Here is a 20,069-nt window from a genome sequence, read left to right on the forward strand (position 1 = left end):
CCAGTCGCCGGGGAAGCGGGCGGTCAGTGCGGGCTCCGGCGGCCCCCAGGCTCCGCGCGCCCGCCCCCGGCCCCCGCGCCGCCCCGGCCCGGCCCCTAGCCCCCCGCCGCCCGCGCCCGCCCCGGGCCGCCTCCGCCGGGCCCGGGTCCGAGCCATGCGCCGCTGAGCACCCCGCGCGCGCCCGCCCGCCCCGGACCGCAGCCGGGCCCCGGCGCACCCCCAACCCCACGCCCGGCGCCGCCCATGGCCGAGGCCCCCCCGCGCCGCCTCGGCCTGGCCCCCCCGCCCGGGGACGCCCCCCGTGCCGAGCTGGTGGCGCTCACGGCGGTGCAGAGCGAGCGGGGCGAGGCGGGCGGGGGCGGCTCCCCGCGCCGCCTCGGCCTCCTGGGCAGCCCCCTACCGCCGGGCGCGCCCCTCCCTGGGCCGGGCTCGGGCTCGGGCTCCGCCTGCGGCCAGCGCTCCTCGGCCGCGCACAAGCGCTACCGCCGCCTGCAGAACTGGGTCTACAACGTGTTGGAGCGACCCCGAGGCTGGGCCTTCGTCTACCACGTATTCATGTGAGTTTGCGACCCCGCGCCCCTTGCCGCGCCCCCGCGCTCCCGCCTGGCCCAGCCCCTGCCGGAGCCTGGGCTCCCCGGGGCCGGCGCGAGCCGCCCTGGCTCCGCCCCCTGCCCCCCATTCCCACGGCCGACCCTCCTCTCGCTCACCCCCAGGCCTGAGCCCGATTTCTGATCCTCCCCCAGCCTGACCTTAACCCTAATCCCCAGGTCCTGACCCCTGCTTGACCTCGCTTCTGACCTCCCTACCTCAGCTATTTTCATTCTGATCTCCAAGCCCTGCTCCTCCGTCCCAATCCCAGGTTCTCCCCACATCCAGTGTCTTGTCCCCCATCCTCTCTGCATTCCGGAGCCACTACGGTGGGGTCCTCTTTCCTCTTCCCTGCCTCTGCCTCCTTGTGCCCAGACACAAAGGGGACCCAGTGGCCCCCCGCACAATTTCTGTTACTATCTCCCCAACTTTGTTGCCACAGTGGGCTCCCACCTGGGCTCCCCTTGGAGATGGCCCTGTACAGGGATGGATGGCCTCCACCCCAGTCCCGGTTGGCCCCCCACTGTAGGGGTTTGGGGGTCCCTGTGAGCCACTTGAGCCCTGACACTCGTGTGTTCTGTGTGACGGTCTTCACCCAGCCTCTCCTCCACCTTGCACCCGCCGGTGGCAGCAGCAGCAGCACCCGGGCTGCCCTGGCTACCCCGGTGCCTGGGCCCGCTAGCCCGCCCCACTGACTGGCTGCTGCACCAGGCCTGGCTCTGGGCACCCTGGGGAAAAAGAAAGAGGAGAGCAGTAGGTTTGGAAACACTGACGCTGCGGGCCCCCTCCTCCCCCTTGCCAGGCTCCTACAACTTTCAAAAACACTGACCCCTCTTGGATGTAAAGAGTGAATTTTGGCAGCCTAGAGCTCAGTCTTGGGGGACGGCCTGGCCCAGCCGGGAACATGAGAGGCCCCGCGGATATCAGTTGAAGGGCTGGGCCTGGCGCTGGGACGCCTGGAGGTGCCCGAGAAAGACCTCCGGTCCCTGGAAAATGTACGGATATTAATCCCTTCTTGCTGCCTTCAGAGCAGGCCCTTTAGTCTATGGGGTCTCCTCGGTGGCCCCCTTGCCTGTCCACCTGACTGTCAGGCAGTTTTTCTGCCTTGTCTGGCTGTCTTTCTGCTGGAATTTCCACCTGTGTGCAAGTTAGCCTGTCTGTTCATCCCCCCCCCACCTCACTGTCCAGCGGTCCTTCTGCCTGTCTGTTTCCATCCCTCTGTGGGACAGGCATCCCTCTGTATGCCCGTCTGTCCAGTTGTCCATGTGCCTGTCCATCTGTCTCGGTTTTCTACCTGTCTGTTGGTCTGTCTTCCTGCTTGCGTCTGCCCCATCCTAACTGGGTACGCAGGATTTCAGAGGTGAAGGGGAGCCCCCAGGCCGTAGGGAGGGCAGAGGAGGACTCTCTCAGCCAGTGTGCTCCTGGGGGTGGCAGCCTTGACTCAGGCAGACTCCAGCTGGGCTAGGCCAGGGGCAGAGGTTTGTCAGGACACGAGGTCAGACTTAGGGTCAGAGTCAACTGTTAAGGGTAGCCCAACCCCCAGTGCCCATTGGGAGCATCTGGGATGAATGTCTTTCGCTGCAGAGAGGATTGTGGGAGTGATGACAGTACAAAGGAGTTGTACAGAGTCAGGTGGGAGCAGCAGAGGACTGCTAAGGAAAGGGGGTCGAGTTGCCCACATCGGCCTGGGGCTCCCAAGGAGGCTGAGACACTCCACGGAGAGGGGCTGTGCCTTCGTGGGCTCCTCTTGGGAGATGACCCTTCCAAGGCAAGGCTGGGCCCGGGGAAACCAGTAGGCCTCTGAGGCGGGGGTCTTTCGTCCTGAGGCCTGGTCTCTCAGCCCCCCAGGGGTCACCAGAGGTGAAGGACCTGCCTCATGACCTCCGGCCAGCCGCTGTCTTCGCCTCTTCTGGAAGGGCCTCTCCTTCCTCTCCAGGAGCTAAATCTGCTGGTACCTTTGCCCCACATCCTGCCCTTTCCGGATGCCAGGAATGCCCTGGCCAGGGGCATGCTTGTTCTGACCACTTGTGCCCGGGAGCCCAGGGACGAGGCATCTCAGGAGCTCTAGGGGAGGAAACGCGGTGTGAGAAGGTCCACAGGACTAGGGAATCTCAGGGAACTAGTCTTCTGTCTTAGAGATCAAATGGAGCGAGGGGTTGGGAGCCCCACCTCTTGGAGGCTGTGTGATCTTGGATGGATCACTGGGCCTCTCTGAGCTTTTAGATGTCTCGGCCGTCAGAGTGGGTAGAAACCCCAACCTTGTGGGCCTCGCTCTCAGATGAGGTAATAGGTGGGAAAGAGCCTGGTGTGCAGCAAGAGCCTGAGTGTGAAAGATGGGGGTTATTCCTGGGGCTGGCGGAGGGGGCCAGACCGGAGGCTTCTGTTGCTCCTGAGGTGCTCCAGATGTGGGGTTTCTCAGTCACTCACTCTGGGATCTTGGCTGTTCTTGCCAGGAAGTGCTTCCTGCTATTGGACTCCTAGCCCTCCCGCTGCACTCTTGGCCAGATCCTTTCCCACCTCCACAACGGGCGCCCAGAGGCGGCTCAAGTGCAGGGGTCTCAGTGTGCCCAGTTAGCTAGCCCCCCCTTCCTGGAGACTCAGGCCCTAGCAGGAGGGGCCTGGCAGAAAAGCCTGGAAAAGAAGGGCTCAGGGAGGAGGGCGCTGGGGTGAGCTGGGTCCGTTCACCCCAGGGGGACGCCAGCCTCACACCTGCCAGGGAGGACCCCACGCAGCCCGCATATTTTTTGGCACTGAAGACTGTTCCCAGGACGAGCTCGGATTCCGGCCCTTCTGCCCGTGCAGCTGTGGTCTCTGGGATGTGGGAACCGCGGACTCCTGTCTTCTCCTTATTGAGGTCCAGGATGAGGGGTTGCGGGCTCCCTCTCCCATCTCTCTCACCTCTCTGTAGGCCCCTGGTCCTGTCCCTAAACCCCAGCCCCTCCTCAGTGTCCCAGTCTTTGATTAAGGCCTCAACCCTTCACAGGCTCTGCGCTCTGGATTTGGAGAAACACCACAATCGCTACCCGTCCTGCTTTTTGAGCCTTTGGTGGGCGGTTGGCGGCGGGGGTGGGGGGGGCACCTCCTCTCTGCACCCTTTCAGAGCTACCCCCCGCCCCGCCCCCCAGCCTCACTCTTGAAATTAGAGGGTTGGAGGGGGCTGATACAGGGCACGGTCATTACCCCCCACTTTCCCCACACCACTGTGAGACTCTGGCTGCTCCCAGCCCCCAGCTGCCCAGTGCTTTCTCTATGTGAAGGTTTACACTCTGTAAACATCCTCCTCAGCCTTGTCCCTGGGGTCAGAAGCTGTGGGAATGGGGAGGGGAGGAGGTGGCGGCAGCTCCTGGGGCCCTCAGACTCCTAACCCCGGAGTCTTCCAAGCTCCCACCCTGTCCATCTGAGAACGATCACTGCCTGGGTTGGTAATGAGCCCAGCAAAGGGGGCCTAGAGCCCTTGGGCGCCCCCAAGGAGTGGGTCCACATTTTGATAGCCCATTTTTCTTATAAGAAAACTAAGGCTCTGAGGACCCACGTCACACAGTGAATCAGAAGCAGATGCGGAACCAGACCCCAAGACTCCTGACTCCCTATCCAGGCCGTGCCCCTTGCTCCCTGCAGTTGCCTGGTGGGGTTTGTGGGGGGGGGGGGGCGGCGGTGGCTCCAGCAGTTGGAACGGAAATTTCTCATCACTCGTTGAGCTGCAGTGATCACCGGGCCGTCCGTAAACCACCCCCACCAGGCAGGTGCTGCTATCCTCCGCATTTGACAGGTGGGGAGATGAGGCTCAGGAGAGGTCTCTGCGGAGCCTCCTGAGAGGGACGGCTGACTCAGACCTCCTTCTCCCGCATCTTGGCTTCAGCCAGGGCCCCGGCCCCAGGCCCCGCAGGAGGGCCGCTCCTGTGCCATTTGTTTCTCTGCCCCAGCACGTAGCACCCAGCCCTCAGCACACAGCACCCAGCACCCAGCTCCCAGACAGCAGGGGGTGAGCAGGGAGAAAAGTTTGTGAGATTGGACAGCAATTGCCCAGCCTCGTGCCAAGGCTTCATACTCGTGCTATACTTGGCTTTGCGCGCGCACACACACACCCGCTGCACACTCGACTGTCTGTCTCGTGCACACACTCACTACGGCTTTGAAATCTAACACAGAGCTGTCCCTACCTCTTCACTGACTTCACAGAGACGCTCCCGAGCCTGCTGCCCCAGCCCAGACCCCTAGCACAGAAGACAGCCGACCCCCTTCCCTGAGTTTCTTGCCTCCACCTGCCCTTACAGGCCTCGGTTTACCTGTGCGTCCACCTGGGAGGGCAGCCCCAGGCCACGTGGGAGCAGGTTAGCTGGCCTCCTAGAGTTCGGCTGGCCTTTACTTTCCCTGAAGGCCGCCCCTGGAACCGTTATGCCCAGGCCCGCAGCGTGCTGCTGAGTCCACTGAGGCACGGAAAGGAGTGTCACATCCGGCAGATCCGTAGTACAGCTGTGCCAGGAACCCAGGCCTCTGCCTCCCAGAGCAGGACTTTAGATCTGTTCCTCGCCCCAGCTGATGGTGAAGGCTAACGCCCCCAAGAACTTGGCCTTATGATGGGGAAAGTCTTGGAGTGTGACCCAGATTTTTGGTGCTGCTGTTTTTCAGTTCTCATTCTTTTGTTTGGTCCTTATGAGGAGGGGGCGAATGGAGAGACCATCCTGGCAGCTTTCTATCCCTTCTTCTGTTCCTCTCCCTGCTCCTTAGGCCCCTTGATGCCCTCCTGCCCAAGTTAGACTTCTCATTGCTACCCCACCCCGACTCCATAGTATGTTCATTCCTTCCATTGAGGAAGCCCTGCTGATAGTCTGACTTTAGTCCCTACTGCTGCAGAAACCTCTGTTCTCCCAGTGTTGGAGCCAGGAGTGCTCCGAGAGGTGATTATTCTTGGGCTGATGGCAGCACTTTGAGTGGGTGATTAATTTAAGGTTCTCTGAGCCAGTCAAGGGAGCTGAAATCTCCCGGGGAGCAGGAGAAAGGAAAGCTCTGCAGAGCGGCCAAGGCCCTGCCCCCGCCAGCCCCGTCCCCCAAGGGGGCCACGCAGGGAGCTTCCCCGGACTCGGAGCAGCTCATCGCCCTTCCTCCCCAGCACTGCACCCATGGGGGTTATTGTGCAAGGCTGACCCCCAGCAGGGAATTCAGGGGGCCCCTCTCTAGTACCCCAAGTGTGGGAGTTGTGGGGCTGGGGCGGGGAAAGAGCGGGGCCCTGGCCTCTCTCCAGAGGCTGCCCCCTGAGTGGGTCAAGAGCATGAGCTCTGAGTCCGACAGATTTGGGTTCACTTCTTGTTCCACCCAAAGCAGTTATGTGTCCTTGGGCAAGTTACCTGACCTCTCTGAGCTTCGATTTTGTCATCTAAAAGCCAGGAGAGTCGGGGCCGAGTGGGTTAAAGTGTGGGCATCATGCTGGGCGCAGGCGGTGGCAGGTACGGGCCGGACACCCAGTTGTTCTGTGGGCTGGGGGGTGGGGGTGCTCTCTGTGGGCTCGGGCCTTGCAGTCCCGCCTCTAACCCCCACAGGCATGAGGGAAGGCAGGCCCTTCGTGATCCTGATTGTGATCCTCGGTTCACATGGGGTGGGGGAGATGGGGCTGGAGAGGGGACGCCACCCACTTGTGCGAGGCGGCGCAGCTAGTGAGTGGTGGCACCAGGACTCCGACCTGGGTCCCTAGATAGCTCTGTACCAGGCCTAGGGGGCTCAGGGCGACAGACCAGGCCTGTGCCCTGCCTGGGACTCCACTGTGTAGGCCTCATGGTCACACCTGCAGCCAGCCTGACCCCAGGGAGATGGAAGTAGAGCCATGGTGCTCAGGGGGACAGCAGAGGACCCCTGGGAGAGGGGAGCAATACCCCCCTCTCTCCTGAACGTATCATCCTGGGGAATGCGGACAGGGAATCCCGAAGGAGAATTAGAGATCTTAATACTTGCTGGGAAAGTACGCACCCTGCGTCCACCCCAGTCCACGAGCCCAGCACCCCGCCTCCCCCACCGCCATAAGATGGGGCTAAACAGGACCGTGGACCGTTCACAGCTGCTGCGCCAGAGCGACTCAGGGGAACCAGGAGGAGCTGCTGTACAGACCTTAAGTTTTGCAGGAATGGGGGGCCTCAAGGGTCTCTAGCACCTTTTTCCTGGGCCCTTCCAAGGACTGGGAGCACTTAGAAGGGCACTTGGGAGGCTGCCTGCCCCCAGAGGGGGCTCTGATGGGCTAGGGAGAGGGTGCTAGTCAGACATGGGGGGCCCCCATAATGTGCCCCTAGGACTCCAGGCTTTCTGGGCAACTCTGTCCCTAGGGCAGGATCTGTGTGCCCTGGGGGCTTGGCACCTGGGGGTGGGGGAGGTGAGGAAGGAATAGTAGGGGCAGCCCCAGGCAGCAGACTAATTGGGCTGGGAATCCGTGGGCAGCGCCTGAGGGAGGGAGGCAGGGAGCAGGGAGCTCAGCAATTCCCTCCCTCTTCCTTCCTTCTTGGAGACGGGGGAACAGTGAGTGGAGTGGGGTCTCTGGCCTGACGGCCCTCCTCAATCTCTTGAGGGGGGGCGGCACTTTCTCCTGAGACTCCTTGGACATGTAGGCCAGACTGGTGGGAAAGGGGGAAAGCTTGCTGGAGATAAATGGAGTGTGATTCCCACTGAAGCATGAAGGATGGAGGTCAGACAGCAGGAAGGACTGCCCACTAACCAGGAGGTAGAGTGAAATTCCCTGTGGTACCCTTCCCCAAACTTGCGGACCCATGTCTAGCTGTGCAGGACAAGATTAACTCTGCTCATTATCCTGCCAAGCAAGGGGCACCCCTCCTTCACTGGGTGAGGAGACAGAAGCTGCTCCCTGGGAGCCGAGCTCTGGTGGGTGGGGGAGGGAGGGAGAGGGGTCAGGTACCCTTTGGCTTTGGGGGGTGGTCACAGGCTGCCTCTATGCCGCTCTTTCCCTGCCACTCCTCCCCGGGAGCCTCAGGCCTCCCCAGGTCACCGGCTTTGGGTTTATTTTTTGCTGGGCTTGGCTGTCCCCTGGGAGGGGAGGGGGCAGGGAGCAGAGGAGGGGAGAAGGAACAGCTTTGTCAGCACAATCTCGGGCGTCTCTGCTCCTGCTCTCCTTGGCCCGGCTGCCACCCTCTTCCAGAGGGACCAGTCCCTGGGCATAATGGGGACCCAGACCGCTGTGGGGCTTCCTCTGCTGGGGTAGAAATAGGCCTTTCTGCCCTCACCTTTTCTCATTTCATCCTGCTGCCAAACATCAGAGCCAGAAAGAGACCTCAGAGCTCAAGCAGAGTTGTGGCTTCTTTGCACACATGGGGAAACTGAGGCCAGGAGAAAGGACCAGGTGGCCCAAGGACACAGTACCCACAGGTCCCCTCAGGAGATGGGGGTTGTGCTGGAGTTGCCCAGGACTGAGCAATGCTTCCCTCAGCATTGCATCCCTGGGTTCACTCACTCGTCTGATTTTCCAGCTTCTGGGGATTGCAGGCAGTCTGGTGGGGGAGACAGAAAAGGGGGAAAGTATGACCCAGGGCCCAGCAGGGGGAGGGAGATGCAGCCTGGGGGTGCGCTGAAGGCCGCCCCAGGACCTCTCCCTGCTGCCCTTTATTGTCCTTGCTGTGAAAAATACGCCAGCCCTGTTTTACAGAGGGGAATGAAGGCCCCAAGTCCGCATAATCAGCAAGCTGTAGAGGTGGGATTCAAACCCGGGACAGGGTCCCCGGGATGCTGCCCCTGAAGGTCTAAGCCCGTTGGGTCCTCACTTGACTCCCCTCAGTTGGCCTGTCTGGCTCTTCTCTCTCTTTCTGCCCAATGAATGTTGGAGTTCCTGTGGCTCTGTTGTGTGTCCTCCTCATTATACAGAGTTCTAGTGTGTGTGTGCGTGGCCTCAAACACTCCTGTGACACTGGGGGTCCCCTCTGGGATGACAGCCTGCCCCTTGCAGTTTCATCCCTGAGCTTCCTGGGAACACCTTGCCCCCTTATCCCGTGGGCACCTCAAACTCAGCCTCTCGCTTCCCCAGTGCCCCCTACAGTGACTCTCCTACCACTCACTACCGGAGTCAGGAGCTCCCTCCCTCAGGCATCTTTTTTTTTTTTTTTAAGATTTTATTTATTTATTAGAGAGAGAGGGAGAGACAGAGAGGTAGCGAGCACAAGCAAGGAGGAGAGAAGTAGGCCCCCTGCTGAGCAGCCCCCCGCATTCTGGACTCGATCCCAGGACCCTGGGATCATGACCTGAACCAAAGGCAGACGCTTAACCGACTGAGCCCACCCAGGCACCCTTCAAGCATTCTTTATTCACCTAAGAAGGGACTTATAGTGTCCCTAAAGTGTGCTGTTTAACAGTCTCTGTGCTTTTCCTTTGGCCCGAAACTCCCTCCCCTGCCCATCCATCAGCTAGTGAACACCTATCCATCTTTCACTTCTCAGCTGGAGCACCCCGTCTTCTTGGAATCACTCCCCACCCACCTCCACCCCAGGCTCAACGGGGGGCAGCGGGGGTGGGGGGCCGTCCCCAGAGCCTGGCTCACCCAGCCCTATGCGTTCTTCTGCACCGGGTGGTGAGGTCTGGGAGGTGGGGGTTGAGCACAGTGCTTGGCATGTGGCTGGTAACTTGTAAATGTTTTCTGAGCCAGGGAATGAAGGTGGCATTGAGGCCGGTTTTAAGGAAGAGCACAGCTTTGCCAACTAGAGGGAAACTGGAGAAAGGACCCCAGGTTCTCGGTTGTGCAGGCGCTGAGCCGGGAGCGCTTGTGATTTTTATCCTGAGTGTCCTCCACTTGGAGGCAAGAGAAAGAGCAAAGGCCTTGAGGTGGAACTCTCTTCCTCTATCTCCCCTGTTCTGGATCATCAAGCTATGGAGAAGGGCTGACGGGAGAGGGAGGCACCCCTGCCTGGGAGCCATGGCTTGCCTGATTTCTTCCCAGGAGCTAGCATTTTGCAAACACTATTATGTTCCCATTTTGCAGATAGGAAAGTGAGGCTCAGGGAGGAAATGACGTGCACCTGATTACACCGCTTGTCCATGGTGGAGGCAGCATTCAAACCCATGTCTGCGTGACTCCCAGGCCCAAGTTCCAAGTGGCTCTCAGATATGTCAGCAGACGCATGCGGTTCTCAGTGGCCTAAGGCAAAATCGAGGGAAATAAGGACAACGTGGTGACTTTTTCATAAAGCTAAATTTATTCCATTTAAAGGACTTTTAGTCTGAGATTATGTCCTTTCTTTTATGAAATGATGGGGCTGGGAATTTTTTTTTTTTTTTTTTTCAAATGTCCTTACTTGGCAAAATAAAAAGTTGCCAACCAGTCCCCGAGTGTTTTTTGGAAATTTTACCGGTGTGTGAAATTCCTGAGTCTGGGCGCCTTCCTGCCTCCTCCCTCCTGAGCTGGAGGGCCTGGGTGGGGATGGAAGGATTGGGGGGGGCGCGGAATGGAGGAGCGCTCAGTCTCATTATCTACACCCCCCACCCTCAGCTGAGGACTAGCCCAGAATGGCCCCCGGCGGTCGGTGGTGACAGGGTCAGCCGGAATCGGGGCTCAAACATCAGTTAAAGGAGCACAAGAGCAGGAGTCAGCTCCCCCCTCTGCTTCCTAAAGGCTGGATGACCCCAGCCAGTGGGCTCAGGGTCTCTGAGGCACCAGCTTCCTTCCCCACAGAACAACACTTCCTGCCCAAGGGCTTCAAAAACCACAATCACCATGAGGAACGGAGGGCTTTTTGTGCTTTCCAGGGTCTTCTTTCCCTCTCTTCTGGGGTTCTGGGCCCCTCAGTGCACTCCCGTCTATACTGGTTTGCACCCTGAGGAGGTACCCTGCAGAGCAAGGGGTTGGTGTCCACGTCGCGGAAGAGCACTTGGACCAGAGGGTGGTTCCCCAGGAGCCCGGGGCCGAGTGCTAACCAAGTTTGTCATACACTAGTAACATCCATAGCGTGATCTCTGTCTGGGATTGTGCCAGATGTTTTCCATATATTACTTCATTTAATCCTCCCGAGAGCCCCGGGAGGGAGTACTGTTATTACCCTGCTGCCCAGAAGAGGATGCTGACGTGGGAAGGTTAAGCGTGTGCCTTTGTCGCACAGCCAGTAGGTGCTGAGTGCCAAGGAGGGCGGCGTGTAAGGCTGAGTGTGCAAGGACTCTGGTGTGAGCAGGTCTTCAGGGCTGTAGTCAGTGTGGGGCGTGCTGAAAGGGAACATTCATGTGGGGGGGGCTGGGGACACTTTTTATGTGGGGATGTGGGTTGGGCTGGGAAGGCCATCTTCCTGCTGTGTGGCCTCCAGCGGTCCCTGCCTCACCCCCCACTGTGCCTAAGTCTCCTTCTCCTGCTGGAGCTCTCAATAGTAAGAGGGATGCTAATGGCAAGTGTCTAATGAGCGTAGACCTGGGGCCAGCTGCTGCTCTGAGAACTCACCGTGGCTCCTTACACTTTTTCCTCTCAACACCTTCCTGAGCTGGGGACTACAGTTATGCCCATTTCCCCGCTAAGGATGCTGAGGCACAGAGAGGTTGAGAAACTTGCCTGGGTGTAGGTAGAAGGGTCAGGACTCAAAGCCCTGATGTCCAGTTCTGGGGGCTATGTCCTTGCCTACCATATTATGCCTAACTGGCCCTCATGGGCCTGTGGCCGTTATGAGGACCAGTTGGGCCTTAAGATTCATGGTTCTGTCCTCCACCCCAGTTTAGCACTGGGAACTCGCTCTCTCATTTGGGAAGCCCTCACTGGCAGTCCCTTGAGGCTAGCCACTATCCCAGATGTTGGGGACAGAGCAGTGAATCACACCTTCCCTCGGGCACTAGGGAGATGGGCCAGGGGCTGGCTGCTGTCTGGACAGGTGCAGAGTCTTGTAGGAGCCCAGCACAGAGGGGCTAAACCCAGCCCCAAACTGGGCATCATGAGGAAGTCTTCCCAGAGGAAGAGGTTTAAGTTGAGACCTGCAACAAGAGTAGGAGGAGGAGTCAACCAGGCAGGAAGGAGCAAGGAACAGCATTCAAGACAGAGGGACTAGCATGGGCAGAGTCCAGAGGTGAGGCTGAACATAGCATGTTGCAAAGGCCTCCAAGAAGTCAGGAGCATGGGAGCCTGGAAGGGGCAGGAGGGGTGCAGAGAAGAGGCTGGGATGTGAGCCGGGGATGCCAGGCTGAGGAGCAGTGTGACTTCTTGGAGGAGACTAAGTTCAGGAAGGAACTAAAGACAGGAATGCCCTGGACAGACTGGCATTTTAGAGACACCTTTCTGGATCTTACAAGGAGGTTGGTAAGGGGGAAACTGGCAGGGAGCCACGAGAATGCCATTGGCTTGGCTTTCTTTCCCCCCTGCCTTCCCCCTTGTAGTGCAGTCGCCGGAGCGGCTCCTTTGGAGCGGCCCACTAACCCTGCCCAGGCCTGGCTGGACCTGGCCTGAAGCCCTAGGACTTTGCCTGTAGGGAAAGTTGAGCTGCTTATGCAAAGCCTGGCCTGGAGGAAGGTGTGTGTGGCTGCACTGAGGGGGCCCTTGGAAGCGGAGGGGATGGGTGCAGTCCCCGAGGCTGTGGGTAAGGAGGTCTGGGGATGTGGGCTTAGGTTCTGTGGGGGTCCCCAGAACAGTGGCCTTGGAATAGGCTCGTGAGAGCACCGGCGGTTGGCCCAGCTAGTGGTGCAGTGCCTTGGAGAAAGGGGCTGAGCCCATGTGGGGCTGGGCCTGACCTACCTCCTTGCCTGCTCCCTCAACTCAATAGACTGGAAATCACTGGGCTCACCCTCTCCCCTCATGCTACTGATGGGGAAACTGAGGCCCAGAACAGGGCATGGACTAAACTTAGGTCAGTGGCAGAGCCCAGATTGGAGCCCAGCTTAGCTCAAGAGTTTCAGTTGTCCTTAAGACCAATAAATCACTGAAAACCTTTCCTCAGAGCTGACCTGGGCTCACGTCCCCTCTGGGTGGTCTTGGGCAGGTCCCATCATATCCCTGAGTCTGAGCCTCTGGATCCAAAATGCTACCTTGTCCTGGGGAAGATGCCGGCTCTCCCACTGGATGGTCCCACAAAGCCCTTAGAGCCGTGCTGGCCCACTGTGGGGCTTAATTAATGTTTGCTCACTGTGTCCCACTGAGTTCTCAACAACCCTGGAGGAAGATATCGTTATGCTATTTTACACTGAGGCTCGGAAGGGAGAAGTAACTTGCCCAAGGTCATTCAGCTGGGAAGTGGCTGACATGGGCCTAGAGCTCAGGTGTCCAGGTACCTGTCTAAGACCGCTTGATAGAGCCCTGATTTGGAGCCTCTGCTCTCAATGAACATCAGCTTAGTGTCTCAAGCAAGACCCATGAGTCAGTTGGGCAGAAAGTGTGTGTGTGTGGAGGGGGAGGTAGGCTGGGCTGGCCCACAGGGGGAACTCAGCTCATATCAACCCTTTTGCCCCCATACTTGAGCAGATTGCGACTGCTGCCCCCCACGGAGAAGGGGACCCCCTTGCCCTCCTGCACTGAGGGGTTTTTCCTGGGGAAGGGAGCTGGCTGGGGCATGACCAACAGGGCACCTGCCCACCCCGCCCACGCTGGGGTCTGGCCATCTAACACCCTGCACATGACAGGCATGGGATGGGCTCTGGGCTGGGAAGAGGCATTTGCACTCTCCTAATCCGGGGGCTGCAGCCCCCCCCCCTCTGTCTTGGCCAGGGCCGTGGGAGAGGTTTGTCTCTGCACACCCCTGCCCAGCAGCCCTAGCTCAGATCCCTGGCACATACCCAGCTCTTCTGCTTGGGGCCTTCCTCTGCCATACTCAAGCTCCTCCCCCTCCCACAATCTGAGCAGAGTTGAGATTTATGGGGGCAATTATTGGGAACTTTGGGGCTGATGGAGTCACCGTGTTGTGTAGCATTTGGGGCTGAAGGGTGGGGACAATGTCCGGGGCGTTAGGGCCCATGTTGGCAAAGTTAGGGGGAGGACCTCAAGTAGGTGCAGAGCTGGAGTGTTTGGGGCTAATCCTGGGCCACCCCTTCCTGGAGAAATTTGGCTACAAGTCAGGGAGGCAAATGTGTGGGCTCTGCCCCCCCTTGCTGGGCAGTAAACACAGTCGTAGCCCAGGAGACGGGCCCAAACATCCCGGCCCCCCACAGTTATTTATACCAGGACTCCCTCTCCTTCTCAGGCCTGGTCCGGCCTCTCAGTCCATGTCTGAGCTGGGCAGCCTGAGCAGAGGGTCCAGACTGTGGTCCCAGCAGAGGGCTTCAGCAGCCGGCCCACTCCAGCCCCACTGGGGACTGGGTACTCTTCACCTTGCAACAGCCTGTCCTTTGCAGGCACTGGGTCTGGCAGATCGGAAAAGCGTTCATGGAGGCCAAGGCCTGGGCAGGAGGCAGGGGCCTTGGGTTTGCTCTAACCTGCTACATGACTGTGGTCACTGGTTCCCCATAGCCTTAGCTACCTCTGTGTTCAGTAGGAGGCAAGGGGCTGGATTAGTGTTTTGCAAACTATTTGATACAGTAGGTCTTGTTCCTTAGATGAAATGTGACGCAGGAGCATGATTTAGAAAACATTAAAGTGACGTCGCTCTGGGTAGATTCAAGGGAAGAGGAGGGGCCCAGAACTCTGCCCGCTCAGCCTCTATGGCTCTGCATACTACCAGCTCAGAACCTTACACAGCCCTGCTCATTCTAGAACACATTCCAGGTAACCCTGCAGTTCCCGGCTCCCACACCCCTGTGCCTGCCTCCAGGGTGTGTATAGGCCTCTTTCCTGGCTCATCACTCCAAAGGCCAAGGTATATGAGCTCTTCTAGAGCCAAGGACAGCTGTTTGCAGCCAATGGAGATGGAGCCTGAAAGTGCAGGTGATGGCAGCCACAGGCGTGTACCCCACACCCCTCCTGGTGCGAGATGAGCCCAGTACGGGAAGAGAAGAGGGCACACGGTGCGCTGGGGACCGGAGGCTTGAACCCCTCCCTGCAAGATTCCTGCATGGAACTCCAAAGAGTCCAAGATCTTAAATCCAAACCTGGCCTTCCAGATGGTTATGAAGGTGCATGTGTCAGGAAGGGTGGAACGTATTTTATCCAACAGATTTTTAGCTTGAGTTACGCTTTTCAATATTTAGACTAACAGTTTGTGGGTCCCCATTTGGACCCTTTCCCCAGCCCTGCTAGTGTTTGGGGTTGGCTTGCATTGGTCCTACTGTACCTACTCACCTTTGCAGCCACCCCAAGATGACCTTACCCAGAGCCCTCGGCTTCACAGGACAGTGGGAAAGTCCTGACTCGATGATGCTCAAGGCCCCAGTGATCTGGGTCTTCTTGCTCCCTCCCAGATCCTGTCTGAGCCTTTAATTGGCCATCCTGGGGGATGTGGGGGAGTCACAGCTGGCCTTGCCCTTGGTACATGGATCCAAATGAGGTGGGAGGGGCGGACAGGGACAGAGGTAGGAAGAGCCTCAGCGCAACAGAGTCCAGGGGTACCCAGAAGGTCCAGGAATCCCAAGGGGCTGGGGGAGCATGGCTTTCCAAAGCAAAGCAGGGATTTGGGGGGAGGGAGGGTGTCCATCCTGAGGAGGGGAGAGAGACAGAAATCACCAGGGTAGAAATGTACAGGGTATGGAGGGGTAGAGAGTGGCTGATGCTTGTGTGTTTATGACCTCATGAAGAGCTTGGATTTTAGATGGCACACAGTAAGGAGCCATTGTAGGATTGTAAATGGGGAGGGAACTCTTGGACAGCCAGAGGTAAGTGGACTAGGGTTGGGGTGGGGATGGAGCTTGAATCATGGCAGTCAGTGAAGAAGTGGCTGGAGGGAGGGGGGAAGGGGTTAGTCCCTGGGCAGACAGGAGTGGGAAGGGGGAGGTTAGGAAGACACAGCTGATCTCCACTCTGCTTTCTGGAAAACTCTTCTTCTCTCTTCTCCTCCTGCTTTCTGTCTCCTCTCCCCATGCTATGGCCCTGTGTCTCCACATTGGGGAGAAGGGCACCTTACCCCAAACGCACCTCCCTAAGGAAGACCACCTCACACTGGTGGCAAGTGGGAGGCCACAGCTGTGTAAGAGGGGACCTGCTCCTTCATTCATTCACTTATTCACTCAACAAATATTTATTTATTTATTTATTTAAAGATTTTATTTATTTATTTGACAGACAGAGATCACAAGGAGGCAGAGAGACAGGCAGAGAGAGAGGAGGAAGCAGGCTCCCTGCTGAGCAGAGAGCACCATGCGGGGCTCGATCCCAGGACCCTGGGACCATGACTCGAGCCGAAGGCAGACCAGGACCCTGGGACCATGACCTGAGCTACCCAGGCGCCCCTCAACAAATATTTATTGATGACCTACAAGGCACCAAGCCCCGTTCTAGGCGTGGGAGAGATAGTGTTGAACAGGATAGATAAAGTCTCAGCATTCATGGCCCTGACATTACCCGGGGCCCAGGGGGACCAGAAACTGTAGTTTTCCCCGGTGTCCACCCTCTGGCCCACTGGTCCATGCTCCTGCATGCCTGGGAGAGGGGATTTTCTCTATTACCCACTCATTTGTTCCAGCTGCCTTAGGATCAGCACCCGGGTCTTTGCACACTGATGAGGGGGTGTTCAATGCCCAGGGCCCTGACCCCAAGGAACATTCATCTCTGTAAGACCAATCCAGGCCTGAGGGTCAGGTTTGAGCTCAAGTCCTGGTTCTTTTCACTCACAAATGACTTGAAGCCCCTTATGAGGACCTTTCTGGCCTCAATTTCTTTATCTGTTAAGGGGGTCTTTGAGGGAGGCCCTGAGGAGATGAGGGGAGGAAGAGATGAGTCAATTCCAGTATTCCCCACTGGTGCACAGGGAGGTTAAAGGATGCCAAGGACTCAGTATCATCATCATTATCTACTGTGTTCGCTGTGGGCCAACCGCAGGCATCTTCTCATTTCATTTCATTTCAGCTCTGCATCGTCCCTCCCCATTTTCTAGATGAGGAAACTGAGTCTCTGTAAGGTGAAATGACTTACTTGAGGCCAAGTCAGACCTAGCTGACTCTGGGAGCCCTTAAGGACGGCGCTGTGCTGCCTGGCACCTGCCCTCCTGGGCACTCAGCCTCAAGAGCAGTAACCCAGCCCTGGTGCCACCCCCCCCCCACCCCCCGCTCCACCAGCGCCCTCGGGGGCTAGCACCACCCGGAGCCTGGGCACTGGGTCCTGAGACACTGGACCAGAACAGTAGGAGGGGCTGGATCGGGCCAAGACCCGACTTAGGGGCCTTGGCACCTCTGTGTCCCGGGGCGCTCAGTGCCCACACCCCGCTTCGATGGGTGGGCGAGCCCCGGGCAGTCGTGGTGTTTCGCCCCCCTCTCCGCCCCCCGTCCTCGGGGACGCGGCGGCACCTTCACACTTTCCGCTTGGCCCGCTGCTCGCCTTTCAGGCCGCCGCGTTTTCAATTGTTAATTTGGAAACGGAAAAAGAAGCCGGCGGGGCGGGGGAGGCCGCAGGGAGGTAATCCGAGCCGCGGCGCCGCCCCCGCCCCTACTGCGCCGGGTGCCGGGTGTCGGCGAAGCTCCGCCCCTCCCGGGGACAACCAAGAGCTCCGACCACCTCGGGGTCCGCCCCCAGCCTGCTCCGCCCCTTCCAGTAAGCCCCACCCCGCGCCCAGGGGGCGGGGCCCGCCCTGCGGACCCTGGAACGCCGAAAGGCTGTGCGTCGGCAGCAGAGGAAGGGGCCCCTGTAGGGGAAGCGGGTAGAGGGCCGTACGGAGGGAGGAGTCCCCCCTGGAGCCCTCCTCCCAAGAGCCCTCCTCCCAGAAGCCCCTCCCTTTCCCGAGGAGTCCCGCCTGGAGGCAACCTCCTCTGTGTCCCTAAGTGAACCCAAGGCTTTCTGCAACCCCTCAGCGGTTCATCTGGGCCAGACCCCTGCCTCCAGATTGCTGCAGCAGGGATCCCTGGCCCCATTAGACAGACGAAGAAACTGAGTTCTGGAGTGGGACAGCTCACTTGCTCAAAATCCCCTAAGACAAGGCCGAATTCTTGAGTCTGGCAGAGATAAGGGTCAGAGCTGAATTCATGGTCTATTCCTTTGGCTCTGATACTTGCAGGGTTCCGTCTTCCTCCGCTAGACGAGGAGGGGGCGTCAGGAGTGCAATATGTCCCCTTCCGTCACCTCCAGCGCCCTTTCTGTGGTTAATGAGCTATTGGAAGTTTTGCTTTGGTCTACCCCGTCCCTCCTTGCTATTATTATTCAATTATAGTGGAGTTTCGGAGATTGACTTTCCATGCAAATGAGCACCATGCAAATGAAATGTAAAAGAGCCTCTCCTCAGACTCCAGAAGCTCCTCAGGACTGACAGTTTCAGGAGACTAGGACCTCACTTCCCACTGGGGAAGGTGAAATCACCAGTCCTAGGTGGATGAGAGAAAAATAGTGTCCTCAGAGACCCTCCCTCACTCAGGAGTAAAGCGGGATTCAGCGACAGCTTCCCATCTCCACAGCTGAGAGGTGGCAGAGCCCATTGACCTCGGTTCCTAGCTCTACCCAGGCCCCTGTGCCTCGCCTTCTGCAGCCTCCAACCCTGACAAAGGGTGAAGAGCCCCCAAGCAGGCTCCTGGCTCTTAGAGCACTCTAAATCAGCGGGAACTAGGGGCTGGGCAGCCTGTCCCATTACAGGCAGAACAGAAAAAATGTCTGCATTCTATCACTGGCTTCCAGCCTAAGTAAGACCCTCCTAGCCACCCTCTCACATAGGCTATGGAATAGGCTCAGAGAAGTTGTGCTCCTGGCCCAAGGTCACCCAGCAAACCTTTTTCAACTGTCAGGGCCCACTGGAGTCAGTCTTGCAGGATTCAGTCTGGCTGAACCTGGATTTGGGGTTCCCATGGGGAGCAAGGCTTTCAGGCAGCTGTGACCAACTGCCCCAGGTGTGGCCCATGAATTTGCATACTGCTTTGCTTACTGGTAGCAAAGGCATTGAAACGCCTCGCCCCACTATGCCCCCTAAAGCTCCCACTGGGTGGGATTCTCAATAGCTGAGTCTGCAGCACTCCTAGGCAGGGCTCAACCTTGGGGCCTGTGCTCCCCAGGGGGCCCGGCCTTCCTTGAATCTCCTGTTCCACCTTGTCAGCTCTTGATGCCCTCTCTGCTCCCGGAGTGCTGACAACCAAGCAAGTCTTGGGGACTAAGCTCTTTCCTCTGGTTTGGATTCTTCCCTCCCTCCCTCCCCTCCCCCCTTTGGGACGGTTCTGCTGATTCAGAGGACAGAAGGCTCCTTAGGGGTGACCCTGACCCCTGCCAGGCTCAAGTAGCTGGAGGCCTGGGAAATCCTTGAATCCAGTGCCACCCTGTCACACACAGCAGGATGGACAGGGACAAGGCCCCAGCCCAGTACGTAGAGGAGGGAGTTTCTGAGGAGGGGGTGAGGGGCAGGTGCCTGAGTCCTCCCATAGGAAGAGGAGACATCAAAAGAATATTATTTTAGGAATCAGGAAATCTCAGTGCTAGACCCAGCTCCACCTCTGACCTAGGGTATGATCACAGGTGGTTCATGCCCCGCTCTGGGACTCAGTTTCCCCTGTAAAAATGAGAGGATTGATTCACTCTTTCGGATCTTTCTAGGTGAAAGTAGAGTTAGTTTCTGCTCACCTGCCACGTCCGTCCCCCTAGCACAAGTCACCAGCATCTTTTTCTTGGATCATACAGCCACGTATGATGGCAAATGCCATTGGCCCCCTCCCCATCCCCGCTCCGCACCACTCTCTACTCAACGGTCCTTGCTGTTGCAAACGCAAGTCAGATCGCAATACTCCCTGCTCAGAACTCCCCATCTCACTTGGAGCAAAAGCCAAAATCCTCAGAGGAGCCAGGAGACGATCTGCTTCCCACCTCAGCTACCTCTCTGCCCTTGCGGCCCACCACTCTCCCCCTTCCTGGGGACACTCCTTTTGTGATCCTCTGGAATGTACCAGGCACCCTCTGGCTCAGGTTTTTGCCCTTGTTTTGCTCTCTGCTCAGAACCCTATTTTCTCAGATACCCACACGGCTCCCTCGCTCATTTCCTTGAGATCTCTGCGGAAAAGTCACCTTCTCAATGCTGCTCTCCCCAGCCCCCCTCTATAAAATAGTCCTGAACTCCCGTACCCATGTTCTTTCTCTCCTTTCCCTCGCTTAATTTTTTTCCATCATCATCTCACACTTTTTTTTTTTAAACTTAAGTAAGTTCTGCACCCAACATGGGGCTCAGACTCACGACCCCAAGGTCAAGAGTCATACCCTCCACCGACTGAGCCAGCCAGACGCCCCAAGTAAACTCTGTGCCCAATGTGGGGCACAAATTCACATTTTGAACCTCTCCTTGTGGATTCCCCATCTCCCCCGTGAGGGTGCCTACCCCACGAATCAGCTAGTGGGTGAGTGAATGTTGTGGCACTGGCCTGGGGCTTGTCCTGATTCACTCACACCCCACCTGCTGCAGGGTGGGTGGAGAGGCCCAGCCCAAGCCGTGGGCAGCTGCAGTGGGGATCGGGTGGTGGGATAGGGAGGGTTGGGGTGGGGGCGGGGAAGCCTGTGGTCC

The 20,069-nt window shown here is 58.3% G+C and overlaps 1 protein-coding gene across 3 annotated transcripts in view; it reads left to right on the top strand.

The window, feature by feature from the left end:
• Nucleotides 1-243: 243 nt before the first annotated feature.
• Nucleotides 244-20,069, top strand: part of KCNQ4 (potassium voltage-gated channel subfamily Q member 4) — a 52,796-nt gene continuing 32,970 nt past the window's right edge. For 2 of the 3 annotated variants that reach the window (XM_059374314.1, XM_059374315.1), the window contains exon 1: nt 244-557. In XM_059374314.1, coding sequence (XP_059230297.1) covers nt 244-557 — 314 coding nt within the window. The remainder of the gene's footprint in view (nt 558-20,069) is intronic. The other variant, XM_059374318.1, reaches the window with a different exon arrangement.

This window comes from Mustela nigripes, chromosome 14 (genome assembly GCF_022355385.1).
Source record: "Mustela nigripes isolate SB6536 chromosome 14, MUSNIG.SB6536, whole genome shotgun sequence".
NCBI lineage: Eukaryota > Metazoa > Chordata > Mammalia > Carnivora > Mustelidae > Mustela > Mustela nigripes.